Source organism: Thalassophryne amazonica, chromosome 11 (genome assembly GCF_902500255.1).
Source record: "Thalassophryne amazonica chromosome 11, fThaAma1.1, whole genome shotgun sequence".
NCBI lineage: Eukaryota > Metazoa > Chordata > Actinopteri > Batrachoidiformes > Batrachoididae > Thalassophryne > Thalassophryne amazonica.
In genome coordinates this window covers 17,844,438-17,863,078 of record NC_047113.1, presented here as the reverse complement: position 1 = coordinate 17,863,078, position 18,641 = coordinate 17,844,438, and the positions used below count along the sequence as shown (strand labels likewise).

At 41.5% G+C, this 18,641-nt stretch overlaps 1 protein-coding gene across 4 annotated transcripts in view; it reads right to left on the bottom strand.

Moving 5' to 3' along the window:
• Positions 1–18,641, bottom strand: part of sh3tc2 (SH3 domain and tetratricopeptide repeats 2) — a 92,175-nt gene that overhangs the window by 5,511 nt on the left and 68,023 nt on the right. For all 4 annotated transcript variants that reach the window (XM_034181153.1, XM_034181149.1, XM_034181150.1 and 1 more), the window contains exons 15-21: positions 18,413–18,633; positions 16,630–16,796; positions 10,850–11,027; positions 10,595–10,745; positions 9,087–9,209; positions 7,537–7,687; positions 7,260–7,456 (exon numbers count right to left, since the gene is read on the bottom strand). In XM_034181153.1, the coding sequence (XP_034037044.1) occupies positions 7,260–7,456; positions 7,537–7,687; positions 9,087–9,209; positions 10,595–10,745; positions 10,850–11,027; positions 16,630–16,796; positions 18,413–18,633 (1,188 nt within the window). The remainder of the gene's footprint in view (positions 1–7,259; positions 7,457–7,536; positions 7,688–9,086; positions 9,210–10,594; positions 10,746–10,849; positions 11,028–16,629; positions 16,797–18,412; positions 18,634–18,641) is intronic.

Genomic DNA, 18,641 nt, shown 5'->3' with positions numbered 1-18,641 from the left:
CGTGAATTACAATCTTACCAAATTTACGCTTAGCCTTAGCCAGTAGTTTCAAATTTCCTTCAGTGTCGCCTGCTCTGGCCACCGGAAGACAATTGACTATGGTTGCTGGTGTCGCTAACTTCACATTTCTCAAAACAGAGTCACCAATAACCAGAGTTTGATCCTCGGCAGGTGTGTCGCAGAGTGGGGAAAAACGGTTAGAGATGTGAACGGGTTGGCGGTGTACACGGGGCTTCTGTTTAGGACTACGCTTCCTCCTCACAGTCAACCAGTCGGCCTGCTTTCCCGGCTGCTCAGGATCTGCCAGAGGGAAACTAACGGCGGCTAAGCTACCTTGGTCCGCACCGACTACAGGGGCCTGGCTAGCTGTAGAATTTTCCACGGTGCGGAGCCGAGTCTCCAATTTGCCCAGCCTGGCCTCCAAAGCTACGAATAAGCTACACTTATTACAAGTACCATTACTGCTAAAGGAGGCCGAGGAATAACTAAACATTTCACACCCAGAGCAGAAAAGTGCGGGAGAGACAGGAGAAGCCGCCATGCTAAACCGGCTAAGAGCTAGTAGCTGCGCTAAGCTAGCGGATTCCTAAAAACACACAAAGTGAATAATGTGTAAATAATTTAGAGGTGATTCAGCAGAGGGAGTGCTTTAGTTAAGGCACGTGAAGACTACACTGTGAAGCAAATCGTTATCTAGGTAACTAGATCAATCTAACTGCGCAGATTAAACAGCTAACAGATGCCATCAGGCGTCGTGGGCCGTCCTTAAAGCGACCTTTACAGACCAAAATCTCTCATCAGCCGTTAAAATTTTTACCGAAAACCAGCTGAATTTATTGAATGGTGTCCACTCAGTTGTGCCTTACAGTTTTTGAAAAAAATTTATCAAACAAAGCAGCAGTCTCTGAGCCATTCCTAAACAATGAAAAAAACGACGAGAGGATGGGCCACTCCTCATTCAAAGACTGCCCACAGGCGAATGACGTAACCGACAGGCGTGAAAAAACTCTTGCATGCCCACGAGGGTTCAAGCATGTCTGATGTAATCACACGTGATTCAAATCCATATGGTTTTTGAAAAAAATAATAAGGTCCGATACTTTTCTAACAGATCTCTTATTTTATGATTCCTGCCTTTTTGGTGGCTGTGTGTTCTGCCTTTCTCTCCTTTTCTCTTCTTCAACCTGTTGATTGATGACAACTGTGGTGGTTGGAACACCTGCCACCACTAATCAACCCGTCAAGTGCATCAGCAACGGTTTTTCACTCCACCTTTGTCAGATTATCTGTTCCTCTCTGAGGTCCTGTTGGTATCCTTGAAGACCTACCTTTCTTGTAATTAGCAACTCTGTTTTTGTGACATTGTGTTTTATAACCTACTGGCCTTTCGGTGCCTTCACTTATCCAGTCACCACCAGCTCAGTGGCTACCACCTGATCTTGGCAATCCACGAACTGACTTCCCAGTAGTTCATCCACACCTCAATCAATCAATCAATTCAATCAATCAATTTTTTTATATAGCGCCAAATCACAACAAACAGTTGCCCCAAGGCGCTTTATATTGTAAGGCAAGGCCATACAATAATTATGTAAAACCCCAACGGTCAAAACGACCCCCTGTGAGCAAGCACTTGGCTACAGTGGGAAGGAAAAACTCCCTTTTAACAGGAAGAAACCTCCAGCAGAACCAGGCTCAGGGAGGGGCAGTCTTCGGCTGGGACTGGTTGGGGCTGAGGGAGAGAACCAGGAAAAAGACATGCTGTGGAGGGGAGCAGAGATCGATCACTAATGATTAAATGCAGAGTGGTGCATACAGAGCAAAAAGAGAAAGAAACAGTGCATCATGGGAACCCCCCAGCAGTCTACGTCTATAGCAGCATAACTAAGGGATGGTTCAGGGTCACCTGATCCAGCCCTAACTATAAGCTTTAGCAAAAAGGAAAGTTTTAAGCCTAATCTTAAAAGTAGAGAGGGTGTCTGTCTCCCTGATCTGAATTGGGAGCTGGTTCCACAGGAGAGGAGCCTGAAAGCTGAAGGCTCTGCCTCCCATTCTACTCTTACAAACCCTAGGAACTACAAGTAAGCCTGCAGTCTGAGAGCGAAGCGCTCTATTGGGGTGATATGGTACTACGAGGTCCCTAAGATAAGATGGGACCTGATTATTCAAAACCTTATAAGTAAGAAGAAGAATTTTAAATTCTATTCTAGAATTAACAGGAAGCCAATGAAGAAAGGCCAATATGGGTGAGATATGCTCTCTCCTTCTAGTCCCCGTCAGTACTCTAGCTGCAGCATTTGAATTAACTGAAGGCTTTTTAGGGAACTTTTAGGACAACCTGATAATAATGAATTCCAATAGTCCAGCCTAGAGGAAATAAATGCATGAATTAGTTTTTCAGCATCACTCTGAGACAAGACCTTTCTGATTTTAGAGATATTGCGTAAATGCAAAAAAGCAGTCCTACATATTTGTTTAATATGCGCTTTGAATGACATATCCTGATCAAAAATGACTCCAAGATTTCTCACAGTATTACTAGAGGTCAGGGTAATGCCATCCACAGTAAGGATCTGGTTAGACACCATGTTTCTAAGATTTGTGGGGCCAAGTACAATAACTTCAGTTTTATCTGAGTTTAAAAGCAGGAAATTAGAGGTCATCCATGTCTTTATGTCTGTAAGACAATCCTGCAGTTTAGCTAATTGGTGTGTGTCCTCTGGCTTCATGGATAGATAAAGCTGGGTATCATCTGCGTAACAATGAAAATTTAAGCAATACCGTCTAATAATACTGCCTAAGGGAAGCATGTATAAAGTGAATAAAATTGGTCCTAGCACAGAACCTTGTGAACTCCATAATTAACTTTAGTCTGTGAAGAAGATTCCCCATTTACATGAACAAATTGTAATCTATTAGACAAATATGATTCAAACCACCGCAGCGCAGTGCCTTTAATACCTATGGCATGCTCTAATCTCTGTAATAAAATTTTATGGTCAACAGTATCAAAGCAGCACTGAGGTCTAACAGAACAAGCACAGAGATGAGTCCACTGTCCGAGGCCATAAGAAGATCATTTGTAACCTTCACTAATGCTGTTTCTGTACTATGATGAATTCTAAAACCTGACTGAAACTCTTCAAATAGACCATTCCTCTGCAGATGATCAGTTAGCTGTTTTACAACTACCCTTTCAAGAATTTTTGAGAGAAAAGGAAGGTTGGAGATTGGCCTATAATTAGCTAAGATAGCTGGGTCAAGTGATCGCTTTTTAAGTAATGGTTTAATTACTGCCACCTTAAAAGCCTGTGGTACATAGCCAACTAACAAAGATAGATTGATCATATTTAAGATCGAAGCATTAAATAATGGTAGGGCTTCCTTGAGCAGCCTGGTAGGAATGGGGTCTAATAAACATGTTGATGGTTTGGATGAAGTAACTAATGAAAATAACTCAGACAGAACAATCGGAGAGAAAGAGTCTAACCAAATACCGGCATCACTGAAAGCAGCCAAAGATAACGATGCGTCTTTGGGAAGGTTGAGAGTAATTTTTTCTCTAATAGTTAAAATTTTGTTAGCAAAGAAAGTCATGAAGTCATTACTAGTTAAAGTTAATGGAATACTCAGCTCAATAGAGCTCTGACTCTTTGTCAGCCTGGCTACAGTGCTGAAAAGAAACCTGGGGTTGTTCTTATTTTCTTCAATTAGTGATGAGTAGAAAGATGTCCTAGCTTTACGGAGGGCTTTTTATAGAGCAACAGACTCTTTTTCCAGGCTAAGTGAAGATCTTCTAAATTAGTGAGACGCCATTTCCTCTCCAACTTACGGGTTATCTGCTTTAAGCTACGAGTTTGTGAGTTATACCACGGAGTCAGGCACTTCTGATTTAAAGCTCTCTTTTTTAGAGGAGCTACAGCATCCAAAGTTGTCTTCAATGAGGATGTAAAACTATTGACGAGATACTCTATCTCACTTACAGAGTTTAGGTAGCTACTCTGCACTGTGTTGGTATATGGCATTAGAGAACATAAAGAAGGAATCATATCCTTAAACCTAGTTACAGCGCTTTCTGAAAGACTTCTAGTGTAATGAAACTTATTCCCCACTGCTGGGTAGTCCATCAGAGTAAATGTAAATGTTATTAAGAAATGATCAGACAGAAGGGAGTTTTCAGGGAATACTGTTAAGTCTTCTATTTCCATACCATAAGTCAGAACAAGATCTAAGATATGATTAAAGTGGTGGGTGGACTCATTTACATTTTGAGCAAAGCCAATTGAGTCTAATAATAGATTAAATGCAGTGTTGAGGCTGTCATTCTCAGCATCTGTGTGGATGTTAAAATCGCCCCACTATAATTATCTTATCTGAGCTAAGCACTAAGTCAGACAAAAGGTCTGAAAATTCACAGAGAAACTCACAGTAACGACCAGGTGGACGATAGATAATAACAAATAAAACTGGTTTTTGGGACTTCCAATTGGATGGACAAGACTAAGAGTCAAGCTTTCAAATGAATTAAAGCTCTGTCTGGGTTTTTGATTAATTAATAAGCTGGAATGGAAGATTGCTGCTAATCCTCCGCCCCGGCCTGTGCTGCGAGCATTCTGACAGTTAGTGTGACTCGGGGGTGTTGACTCATTTAAACTAACATATTCATCCTGCTGTAACCAGGTTTCTGTAAGGCAGAATAAATCAATATGTTGATCAATTATTATATCATTTACTAACAGGGACTTAGAAGAGAGAGACCTAATGTTTAATAGAGCACATTTAACTGTTTTAGTCTGTGGTGCAGTTGAAGGTGCTATATTATTTTTTCTTTTTGAATTTTTATGCTTAAATAGATTTTTGCTGGTTATTGGTAGTCTGGGAGCAGGCACCGTCTCTACCTCCTGTGCTTCATCAGTGGATCCAGATATCAAACCTCAATAAAGCTTGATCATATTCATACTGCTTCATTGTAACTTGAGTCAAAATGAGATGAGTAGCTTCCAGAAATACATCAGAAAAAAATGGCTCCCAGAGATCTGCTGCTACAACAATGCCTGAGACAGTGGAAGACAGATGGTGTTATGGAACAGGAGGAGGAGGTACCACGGATGATCAAGTCCCTTCATGGGTTGTACCATTAACAGATAGTGGAAGCACCTGACATCAAAAAGTCCTACCAGTGGCTGGAAGAGGCCAGCTTAAAGAACATCAGAGAGGCTCTGATCAATGCAGCACACGGACAAGCCCTAAGCACCAGATCCACAGAAGCAGGAGTCAACCACAGCCAACAGGACCTAAGCTCCAGGCTGTGCAAATGTGACCCAGAGACAGTCCAGCACATAATAGCAGGATGCAAGATGCAAGCTGCGACAATGTACACCAAGAGGCACAACCAAGTGTCGGGAATCATGTACAAGAACCTCAAGGCTGCATACAGATTAGATCTCCACAAGTCATGATGGGAGACAATGCCAAAGCTGGTTGAGAATGACATGGCTAATGTCCTGTGGGACTTCGAATTCCACACAGACAAGCAGCTGCTGGACAACCAACCAGACAAGGGAAAGAATGAATGATGTGGCAATCCCAGCTAGAAGGAGCACGAGGAAATAGAGAAGCACCAAGGACTGAAGGAGCAGCTGGAGCAGATGTGGAAGATAAAGTCCAAAGTGGTCCCAGCGGTAAAAGGAGCACTCAGAGCTGTAAACCCAAATTGGAAGAGTGGCTTTGGCAGATTCCATGTAGAACATCAGAGATCTCTGTCCAGAAGAGTGTAGTCCTGGGAACATCTAAGATACTGCACTGAAACCTCAAACTCTCAGGCCTCTGGTAGGGAACCCGAGCTTGAAAAACACACATACCACTATCCCCAGGGGCCTGAGGGGGCCTGAGTTTTTTTCTGGGGTGGTATCTCTCCAGCTTACACACATTTCTTTCCCAATGGCCATATCCCTTGTCAAATTATTGGGGGGTGTCCTGTGTAACTGCATCCGCGTTACACATCAGGATCCCCAAGGGTGGTGCAGGCTGCGGTGGGTGAACTGACATGGTAGTACTCTGGGCTCACTGCACTACAAGCTATATTTGAAGATTGCACTCTCATCTTCAACTGCTTATCCAAGAGCAGGTCGCGAGGTTGGAGATTGCATTTTATTTATTTGTTTTATTTTTTACATATTAAGCCAGTAAATGCAGCAGCCTTTTTCTGTTGAATTAACATGATTGTGCTGCTTTTAAACTAATTATTTTTGTAAAACATTTTCATGCAGTTGTCACTAAATGTACATCATTGAACCAAATAGTTTGGCATTACCTGCACAAATAGAAGAGGGCATGGCATGAATTGAATGAGGGGAATACTGTTTGGGAAGTAGGAGTCCTTCCTGTGCCAGCGTGGTAATACACTAGAAATGAGCCTGAAAACATAATGAATTGCATATCATATTGGCATGGTCTTTTGGCTTCTTTATTCCAATGGCAATGCATTAATATATTGCTCAATTTAGCTAATCTGTTAGACCATTGATATAGCAGCCAGGTGACGCATGAGTGTCCCCGTGGCCTTCTTCAGCCACCTGGATTCTCAACACTGACATATCTGCATGCTGGATCGTGCAAAGAGAAACACGGCAAATGGCCAAAATATTGTGACTAATGATCCCCCACAATGTAAGTGATACTCCTCATCTTTGTCTCCTTAAGTAAATGTTTGTTAAATACAAACTCATTCCACCAGTATCCAAGGATCCTCTAAAGAGATCTACTACAAAAGACAGGCAGTTGTCACCTGAGGACACTAATTAGTGTCCAAGTCTCACAAATATACTAAAAGACAGGAAGCACTAGGACCCTAAAGACTTGGATTTTGTTCTGTTGCAAAGATATTGGCATCACCAAACATCTTTATCCAGTGATGTTGTGACTCCATAGGCTCTTCTCAGGTGTCTCCTGATCTCAGAAGCCAAGAACCCATATGAATGGCATTGCCGAGGCAATTGAATGTTTGCAAATGTTCAACACTTTCACTGCAAACTTCTGATGGCTGAGTGCAGGAAGTCACTGAAAGCCTGGATCTTAGTCTTGATCCAGGACAATTACAAAGCCAGACACCAGACATTGAAGTTCTCTTGGTGGGAAAATGTATTTTTTTCCACATGCTTTCGACACTGCAGTTAATTATAGTACTTCGACTGCATAGTGATTTCAAAGTTGTATATGGTTATGAATGATGCCACGTACATCAAAATGCCATGCTATACCTTCAACTTGTGTAGAGTCAAATTGCCCAGTCTGCAATAGACTTTATTGTAGTACCGAGCCTCCAGGGGGTGCTGCAGGACAGGTGGACAGAGAGACAGGGATTTGAGGTAGTAGTTTTCTGCCAGCTCATATTGCTGCAGGCTGTAGTAGACTGTGGCCAGTCGGTGGTAGGCTGTCCTCTCATTCATAGAGACACCTGGTAAAAACCCCCAACAATGATTATTTTCACATCTCAAATAAGACTTTGGTTGTTTACTTCCTGCTTCAACTCAATACCTGTTTTGCTGCCGATTTGAACAGCGAGTTTTGCATATTGTAGAGCTTCCTCCTGATCACCATGCTTTGTGAATAGTTCTGTTAGTTTACTCAGCAAGCGGAACTCCGAATGGACGTCGTTGATGCTCCTTGCAAATGGCAGACCACCATCCTGGAAGAAAGAGAGTTCAAAGATGATAAATAACATTTATAAAAAGAAAATAATTGACTAGTGCCCTGTGTTGATGATAAGTATGGCACACAGTCTGAAGTATGAAGCACAAATGCATTTGAGGAGGATCCAACTCCATGCTGCTATTTACATGGTGCACAATCCGATTGCAAAGTTGTAGTTAGTCATCGGTGGTCTTTAAGAGACAGGTGCACCAGCAACTGGCACATTGCTATTTCAGTGGTGGAAGCTTTCTGGTAAGGAAAGGTTTGTGTGCACAAAGCATCAAAGTGAGCAAGCAGGAGCAGCAGTCATCCACCACAGCTCCCTGAGGTGAAACATTAGAGATGTATCTGCAACATCCTGTGGCCAGCCCTGTCTTAGGAGAATGAAAGTTAGCCTAAATGTGTAGTTTAAACCAGAGATATTAAAGTTACACATTTTTCCATTTGTGTTGTTGACTATTATTTCATTTAAAATGTTTGTTTTAAATTGTTTCACTGCACCATTCTGAATCCATGTGTGTAAAAGCAAAAAGTACACATCATGAACCTACCTATGTATTAGAAATCTGACTAGTGTGCTCCTTAAGTAGAAAAACTGCGTGCTTGACTTTAGGCCAGGTTTTTTGGTGGTCTATGGCACAGCTGCTTTCTGCCTCATCATAATAACAATGCACCAACATTCATTTTTAGACCAAAATAGTCATGGGCATACATACAGATGAACTCAAGCAGACTTGTTACTTCCAGAATGTGGGGGCTAAATATGAAAATGACAACTGCATCATGTGAAACCGAGCAATGAGACTTATGCTGTGCTGTGCAGTGGTTTGCGTTGGTTGGCAGCTAAGCTCCACAGACTCCTTTGTGAGCATTCAGTCACCAAAATAAAATAAAAAAATAAAAAAATTACATTCCCTGGCTGTCCTTCCAGATGAAACCTCAAGAACAAGATCATCAGCCCTATTCCTTATCTCACAATATTAAAAAGTCATCTTCCATGTATGAGCTTCATCCATTCATACAAATTGAAGGGAAATGTGTAGTCATGGTGTCTCGCTACTTCCCAAAGGGATCACACTTTAGCCAAGCACGAGTCTCCACCTTCAGGTGGTTTTGAGCCAGTTAAAAGATTTTACAGTGCTCAAGGCTGGAGGCCGGAGAGGCTGGAGGCTGGAGATTTCATATGGCTCCAGGATTGACATGTTTCAGGTTCAGAGTCATGCTCAAGAACAATGCAACATACAGATATGAATAAAATCAATTAAACCTTCTGACTTTAATAATAATGTGACCACATGACCTTCTCAAGGAGAGAGAAATGTATCTTTCGCCAGCACATAATATAGTTGTGAGGCCGACTCATATACCGGTAATGTGTTCGTGGGTGCACTTACCCTAAAGAATGGCAGTGAGTTCATTCGGTTCCTATTGCCTTTGAAGTAGACATCTCCTGCCTCTTCGTAGATACTCATGGCAAAGTGAGGGTCATTCATTCTCAAAGCTGTCTTCACAGCCGCCTGTTGTTCAAATCAAAATCTTTAATTGTGAAGTTACTATGACATAACTGCAATGAAATTTTTACCAGGGGTGTATCTTGGCCTAACTTAGAAGTCATTAAATTTTGGTAATGATCCAGAACACGATCCAGATCCAGTAATTTTTTGAAGGATTCTTTATCATTGCAGGATAGGGCGAATTTCAACATTTTTGCATCTAACTTCATGAAGACGGGTCACAAAGGCTGAACAAAAATTAAGTTACACAACAATAATTTAGCATTTGTTTCTCCTTATTAAATAAACTTATTTAAAAAAAAAACTTGTGTAGTTCATGCGGTTTCTCTTTATAAATACATTTGCTGAAGATCTGAAGATCTGCTGAAGAAGGGTTTAACCACTGAATCTGAAACATGAGGGTAAATGCGTGAAATGACGCAGAATAAGTGTCTTTGCCAAAGGGTATTACATGTGACGTCAGTGACCCTTCGGACTTGGCAGAGGTTTGCGCTCTCCGAGTGCTTCTAGTTAACTCTCGTTTCGGTTTTGTTCTGATTATCTCTTTTCTGTGCATATTACTTTTGTCACTGGTTTCATGCTCTGTTTATCATTTATTTTCTGTGTAATCATGAGTTGTATTTTCTGTTATGCTGTTACCACTTGTTTAGTCCTGTTCTAGGTTGGTTATTTTCTTGTTGATCACCCTGTTCATGTCAGTATTTTTTCTTGTCTGTGATATTTACTTCTCTGCGTTAGGCATTTTAGTTTTTATCACAGTTGGTTGGGGTTTGATTTTCAGTCACTCTGTCTGCTTCTGTTAGTCATGCCCACCTGTCACTGTACTCCTAGCTCACCTCTGTCTTATCTGACCACACCCCTTCCAGCACATTCTCTGACACCTGTGTCTTGTTACCCTAATTACTGCACCTGTTATTTAAGCCCCTCACTTTCTCCACTCCCTGCCAGTTCATTGTGCTTTCTAGTTCACATTCCAGCCCTTTTTGTCTTGCTCTGTTTTGCTGTGTTTTTTGACCATGTTCTCTTTTTGACCTTGTTCTCACCTCAGCCCATGACCACTGCTGCCTTGTGTTTTGACCAGTCCCTGTTTTTTGACCTCGCCTTAGCCTGACACCTGCCTATATCGCCGCCTCTCTGACTGTCCACTTGTGTACTGAATCCCTGCCTGTCCTTTTGAGATAAAGCCTTTTTACTCACACGCCTGTCTCTGTGAGTTTTACATTTGCGTCCATCCACCTTCTGTGCCACACCTAGTTGGATCCTGACAATAAGTTAGTCCATGAGAACTGTAGTCGGAACATTCAGCAGTAGTTCTTGTATACAATGAAAGTTTTAGTGACCAAAAAAACTTCTGCAGCTATTTCAATTAAATGCTCACCACTCCTTACCTGCAGGTACATGTCAGCCAGTTCATCCTCATAGATTACATAATAGATGCGTCCAACCTGTAACCAAGTCTCTGACTCCTCCTCTCTCTTTCCCAAGTCAATGGAAATCCGCAAACTCTGCTTAGTGTAGTCCAGAGACCGACGAGATGATCTGCACATGCAAACCAGAATTTAGAATAAAATCATTGCGCTTATCCTGGAAAAGAGATATGGGAAAGACAGAGAGTAAATGTTGAACAATCATCAAAAACTCACTTTTCAGTGTTGAGTGAAAGGTATATGTTGCTGAGAATTTCCAGATACTCTCCCTCCAGTCTTTTGTCTTTTAGTTCTCTAGATACTGACACGCAGTGCTCATAGTAAACAATACTCTGTTCATATAACAGCATTTCAGCATACAGGCAGCTCAGCACCTTGGCCACCACCATCTGACCTAAGAGATGACATGCACAAACAGTTTGAAACATTTAGTATATTACATACATTTTGTACACATAGATGGTACTTCAAAAATACTGATAAATTAGTTAGCTGGCCTGTTGTTCACTACTGAAACCAAAAGCAACATTACTGTTACTGAAAGAACATTGTTGACATCTTTGTCAATGTCAGGAGTAATTTTTGATTAAGCATGGCAGTTAAGGAAGACCGAGCTTAATTTGGTGCAGAAAACCAAGCATTTCAGCTTCAAGAATTAAACATGTTTACAAGTAAAGTGATAAGCCAGTGTGGTGGCCAAGTGGTTAGTGGTAGGTTGTTTCACAGCAGAAGGTTCCTGGTTCAAATCCACCCCTGTCCATTCTCCATGCATCTTGGAGTTGTGTCAGGCCATCTGGCAAAGAACTTGTGCCGAATCAACAGGCAGATCTGCTGTGGTGGCCCCAAGTGGAGAAGCTGTAAGCATGTATTTATCAAGTACAGAGATCATGAGTGAGGAAGTTACTTCAAATCTAGTTTGTAATAGCCCACCATACCAGCTTCTCTTTCTGGCTGCCACTGAAGTTGCTTTGTATGTAAGCTTTTGTTAGAAGGCTATTTTATTTTATTTATTTCATTTGTGGTTTTTAGAATTAAGACCTGGTCTCTCATGAAAATGCATCTCAGAAGGTGTTGATTTGAAACCAATCCATATGTTGGAAAAACGTGGAGCATCTGAGATGGTGTCTGACAGAATATTTGATCATTTCTTTTCATCATCACAAAACTTGACATAAACTATCACAAATCAAACTGGGTGGTTTTATACATTGCTGGATGGAAACTGCGTGAGTAGTTGTCACATAGGACCCAAAACGATTCCATGGTGTTGTGGATACAGTGAAGTGCAGCACAGCCTTTGCAAAAACTGAGCTCAAGTGCATCCTGTTTCCACTGATTATCCTTGAGATGTTTCTCCACCTTAATTGGAATCCACCTGGGTTAAATTCAGTTGATTGGACATGATTTGGAAAGAGACACACCTGTCTACATATCAGTTCCCGCAGTTGACACTGCATGTCAGAGCACAAACGAATCGTGAAGACAAAGGAATTGTCTGTAGTCCTCTGAGACAGGATTGTCTTGAGACACAAAATCTGGGGAAGGGTACAGGGAAAGCTCCCAATGAGCACAGTGGCCTCCATCATCCATAAATGGAAGAAGTTCAGATCCACCAGGGCTCTTACTCCAAAACTGAGCAATTGGGGGAGAATGGCCTTAGTCAGGGACATGACCAAGAATCCAATGGTTACTTTGTCAGAGCTCCAGCATTCCTCTGTGGAGAGAGGAGAACCTTCCAGAAGGACAACTATCTGTAACAATCCACCAATCAGGCTTATATAGTAGAGTAGCCAGATGGAAGCGACTCCTTAGTAAAAGGCACAGGGCAGCCCGCCTGGAGTTTGGCATAGGAGTCTCAGACCATGAAAAACAAAATTCTCTGGTCTGATGAGACAAAGACTGAATTTTTTGTGTGAATGCCAGGTGTCATGTTTGGAGGAAACCAGGGACCATCCCCACAAATATTTTCAATAAATTTGCAAAAACCTTTATGGGGTGTTGTGAGTAGAATTTTGAGGATTTTGGAATAATGGTGTTTGTGGAAAAGTGAAAAGCTATTAATACTTTCTGGATGCACTGTGTTAATAGTAACGAAGACGGAAACTTGTGAAGAAGTCCAGACAATTTTAATAAATTTTCTGAAAGAAATAACATAAAACTTTGGACTTCTGGCTGGATAAGATACCACTGGAGGATATTTTATTTTGAAAAGTCTGCAGAAGAGGCCTGGAAACTATCTATGCAGACAATTAATTTGTCCACTGCAGAAAGTTACTGTAAATCTGCAGTTACATTTTATCCATGAATATTTAATCTTTGTAATAAGCAATACACCAATTTAAATCTGCATTTATTCTGAAATCTGCTTTACACCTCTGGTTGTCTTTTGAGGCACCAGCTATAATTACCGGTGTCGCCGACCGAATGGCTGCCCCTCAAAAATCGGCATGCCCTGCCGCATGCGTCATTTGCCGGGTTTCATGGATTATCACCTCGTTTCTGCTTAAAACTGCACTGCAGTCATCATCTATCTCAGCGACAGATATCTGAAGCTTTTGTACAACAATTATTTCCACATAAATTCAGCATTATTTCATCATAAAAGACGGAGGAAGCGATCAGGATGCTGCGGCCACACGAGCTGCTAACTGATGCATTCACTGCACATTGGTCATTTCAAAGCATCACCGAGTATTGCCTCGTTTCTGCTTATAAAGGCCTTGTTTCTGCTTAAAACTGACATTAGAATGATTTGAGAGGTTTTACTTTGTCATCTGATGGTTAATAATCCCATTAATCCATTTGATCGCTTTAGGTGAAGAGACTCCGTCTGAGATGAGTGGCTGAGCTGCAAAATGAGGCAGTGGAGGCAGGGCGGACCAGTTTTTAGGGCCGGACCCTTCGGTCGGTGACACCATACAGCACATGTAGATGCTGTCTTACCTATGACATTTCTGTCTGTTTGACGATTTCTTGTTGGGCTTTTGTTTTAAGTCATTGTTTTGTTTTTGCTAGTCTGGCCAAAACAAATGGCCACCTCACTGAAACTGGTCTGCTTGAGGTTTATTCCTGTAATGAAAAACCACCTGAGAGAGTTTTTCCTAAACATTGTTGCCATTGTGCTTGCTTAGGGGCAGTGGTGGGCACAGATAACCAAAAAATTAACGATAACAGATAATCAGATAACTGAAAAGTTATCTTTGATAAAGATAAACCGATAAACCACCCAAAAATGTATCGGAAGTTACAGATAACCGATAACTTCCAGTGTTGTCTATGGTACATTTGCAACTACTAACAAGCTGAATTTGAGTTTTAACACCATGATCGCTTTTGGAAGCGACAAAAGACTCAAACAATGAGTCAGCATTTCTATGTTTGAACATGCTGCCTCCTGCTGGAAGCTACACGGCTACATTCTGAGGTTTTGAAACAAACACAGACAGATCGTAAAGGATTCTGGGTAAAATGTGCCTCTGCTAAACATCATTATGTAAATCAACACGTTAATGTGACGTGTGTCGTGTGTTGGTGTTTACAGATAATTGAGTTAAATGTGCTTTACTGGTGCCCAGACGCTTAGCACTTAGGGCGAATACTGCCATGAACACCACTGGCCAGTAGATGGCAGTAGAGGCCTTGAAATCTTTCCAAAACAAAATCCCAGATAATCCGTCTGCTACATTTAAGATGCGTGGAATTTAACAAACGCAAATACAATAACATATAAACCCAGACAATATATTTACGAGCGTTTTAGGCACTAGAGTTTAATGCTTCTGTCTGTGGAGCCTGAACAGAGTGTCTGAAATGCATTTGTCCTGTTGTGAACACCCTGTCCTACCCATAATGCACTGCTGGGCTCAGCATGTGCTCACAAAACCTTAAAAATTAGCACATTATTTTAAAACTAAAACATATATCTGATATTTTCACTTTATAAAACTTCAGACACGACAGTAATTTTAAATAACTTGTCCAAAATTAGTTTTGTTAAAATTTGAACCATAAGTTAAAAATGTATGCCTCTGGATGACTTGGGTGATATTGCCAGCATATCAGTATGGTGTTAAAGGAAATGATTGTGTGTGTGTGTGTGTGTGTGTGTGTGTGTGTGTGTGTGTGTGTGTGTGTGTGTGTGTGGTGTGTGTGTGTGTGTGTGGTGTGTGTGTGTGTGTGTGTGTGTGTGTGTGTGTGTGTGTGTGTGTGTGTGTGTGTGTGTGTGTGTGTGTGTGTGTGTGTGTGTGTGTGTGTGTGTGTGTGTGTGTGGTGCTGTTTGCAGAGGGTAGAACTACACTCAACAAAAATATAAACGCAACACTTTTGGTTTTGCTCCCATTTTGTATGAGATGAACTCAAAGATCTAAAACTTTTTCCACATACACAATATCACCATTTTCCTCAAATATTGTTCACAAACCAGTCTAAATCTGTGATAGTGAGCACTTCTCCTTTGCTGAGATAATCCATCCCACGTCACAGGTGTGCCATATCAAGATGCTGATTAGACACCATGATTAGTGCACAGGTGTGCCTTAGACTCTCCATAATAAAAGGCCACTCTGAAAGGTGCAGTTTTATCACACAGCACAATGCCACAGATGTCGCAAGATTTGAGGGAGCGTGCAATTGGCATGCTGACAGCAGGAATGTCAACCAGAGCTGTTGCTCGTATATTGAATGTTCATGTCTCTACCATAAGCCGTCTCCAAAGGCGTTTCAGAGAATTTGGCAGTACATCCAACCAGCCTCACAACCGCAGACCACGTGTAACCACACCAGCCCAGGACCTCCACATCCAGCATGTTCACCTCCAAGATCGTCTGAGACCAGCCACTCGGACAGCTGCTGGAACAATCGGTTTGCATAACCAAAGAATTTATGCACAAACTGTCAGAAACCGTCTCAGGGAAGCTCATCTGCATGCTCGTCATCCTCATTGGGGTCTCGGCCTGACTCCAGTTCATCGTCGTAACCGACTTGAGTGGGCAAATGCTCACATTCGCTGGCGTTTGGCACATTGGAGAGGTGTTCTCTTCACGGATGATGCGAAGGAGATGTGTTGCACTGCATGAGGCAAATGGTGGTCACACCAGATACTGCTGATATCCCCCCCCCCCCCCCCAATAAAACAAAACTGCACCTTTCAGAGTGGCCTTATATTGTGGGCAGTCTAAGGCACACCTGTGCACTAATCATGGTGTCTAATCAGCATCTTGGTATGGCACACCTGTGAGGTGGGATGGATTATCTCAGCAAAGGAGAAGTGCTCACTATCACAGATTTAGACTGGTTTGTGAACAATATTTGAGGGAAATGGTGATATTGTGTATGTGGAAAAAGTTTTAGATCTTTGAGTTCATCTCATACAAAATGGGAGCAAAACCAAAAGTGTTGCGTTTATATTTTTGTTGAGTATATATACATTTATTAGGAAACTTTTAACAGGTAGGTGTCAACTGATTTTAAATGTTAAAAATGTTTGCTGTCGTTCAGCTGGGTTTACTGCGTTATTGGTCTAAAAGTTATCGAAACGAAAACATTATCTTCGATAATTATCTGTTATCAGATTATGCCCACCATTGCTTAGGGGTTGGGTAAACGTTTGTCATGTCTTGAGACAACTTAAAAATTTGCCATCAGCGAATTTGGTGACAGTTGCTAGCTTTTTGCAGCACTTCAGTTTCCAACAAATCCTTCCATTAGAGCTGAGAGAAATAATTCAAACAACTTGACACCAAAATTAAGACCTTACAAATTATGATTTCTGAAATGTGATATCATGACCTAAGAAGCATGTATTGACAGAAAAAAATATATTGCCCGATATTGAACTTGTCGTTGGGTTCATGCATTCATCACATCAGTACTTCGCTAGTGCAGTCTCAATCTGGATAGATGAATGTTTGGTCCTTTTGATTAGCTTGTGATCAGTGCTATTGGTTTACTGTATGTTTCCTTAGACATGTACTTTTTATTCCATTACATTTACTTACTGTGTAGGTTTCTGGCATGTAACGCAATCAGTAACCCCATTTCATAACATGCCCTGATGTCCTGATTCTGCCCCCTGTCTTTGTAGCTCTGTCCCAGCCAGAGGTAGGTCTGAACATGCTCCTCATCTGTGGGACTTTCCCAAAGATCCAGAAAAAGGTGCAATGATCTGGTAAAAACAGTTAACATCAACTTGAATGTCTTACATTCAGTTCTTGCAGTTTTTATTACAGCCCCAATTCCAATGAAGTTGGGACGTTGTGTAAAATGTAAATAAAAACAAAATACAATGATTTGCAAATCTTCTTCAGCCTATATTCAATTGAATACACCACAAAGACAAGACATTTAATGTTCAAATTGATAAACTTTGTTGTTTTGTGCATATATTTGGTCATATTGAAATGGATGCCTGCAACACGTTTCAGAAAAGCTGGGACGGGGCAACAAAGGACTGGGAAAGTTGATGAATGCTCAAAGAACACCTAACTGGAAACAGGTGAGTGTCATGATTGGGTATTAAAGGATCATGACTTTGTGAACAACTGCATGAAAAAAATAGTCCAATAGTTTAAGAATAATGTTTCTCAACGTTCAGTTGCAAGGAATTTAGGGATTCCATTATCTACAGTCCATAATATAACCAGAACATTCAGAGAATCTGGAGAACTTTCTACACGTAAGCAGCATAGCCAAAAGCCAACATTGAATGCCTGTGACCTTCGATCCCTCAAGCAGCACTGCATTAAAAACTGACACCATTGTGTAAAGGATCTTACCGCGTGGGCTCAGGAACACTTCAGAAAACCATTATCAGTTAACACAGTTTGTTGCTACATCTTCAAGTGCAAGTTAAAACTGTACCATGCAAAGTGAAAGCCATACATCAACAACATCCAGAAACGCTGCTGCCTTCTCTGGACCTGACCTCATTTGAAATGGACAGACGCAAAGTGGAAAAGTGTGCTGTGGTCTGATGAGTCCACATTTCAAATTGCTTTTGGAAATCATGGATGTCATGTCCTCCGGACAAAAGAGGAAAAAGACCATCCAGATTGTTATCAGTGCAAAGTTCAAAAGCCAGCATCTGTGATGGTTTGGGGGTGTGTTAGTGCCCGTGACATGGGCAGCTTACACATCGGTAATAGCACCAACAAGTCTGAAAGGTACATTCAGGTTTTGGAGCAACACATGTTGCCATCCAAGCAACATCTTTTTCATGGACGTTCCTGCTTATTTCAGCAAGACAATGCCAAGTCACATTCTGAACGTGTTACAACAGTGTGGCTTCGTAGTAAAGAGTGCAGGTACTAGACTGGCCTGCCTGCAGTCCAGACCTGTCACACATTGAAAATGTATGGCGCATTATGAAGCACAAAATACGACAACGGAGACCCTGGACTGTTGAACAACCGAAGTTGTACATCAAGCAAGAATGGCAAGAATTCCACCTACAAAGCTTCAACAATTAGTCTCCTCAGTTCCCAAACGCTTATTTAGTGTTGATAGAAGGAAAGGTGATGTAACACACTGGTACCATACCACTGTCCCAGCTTTTTTGAAACGTGTTGCAGGCATCCATTTCAAAGTGAGCAAATATTTGCACAAAAACAATAAAGTTTATCAGTTTGAACATTAAATATCTTGTCTTTGTGGTGTATTCAATTGAATATAGGTTGAAGAGGACTTGCAGATCATTGTATTCTGCTTTTATTTACATTTTTCACAACGTCCCAACTTCATTGGAATTGGCGTTGTAAAACACATAAAAGACTGATATCTGACCTGACCAGGAAGCGTTCTGCAACCAAAGATGCACCAACGGCTAATGCAAGACAGCCCAGGTTGGCCAGTGCCAGAGCCTGGTTCCTCTGGTTACCACTTTCCCTGGAGATTAACAAAGCACAGTGGAGATGCCAGCCTGCCTCTACGGTGAGACCTTGCTGCCTCAGACACAACGCCAAAAGGTTGTGGATCACTCCTCTTTGTGTGGGACTGTCTGTGCCCTGGACAG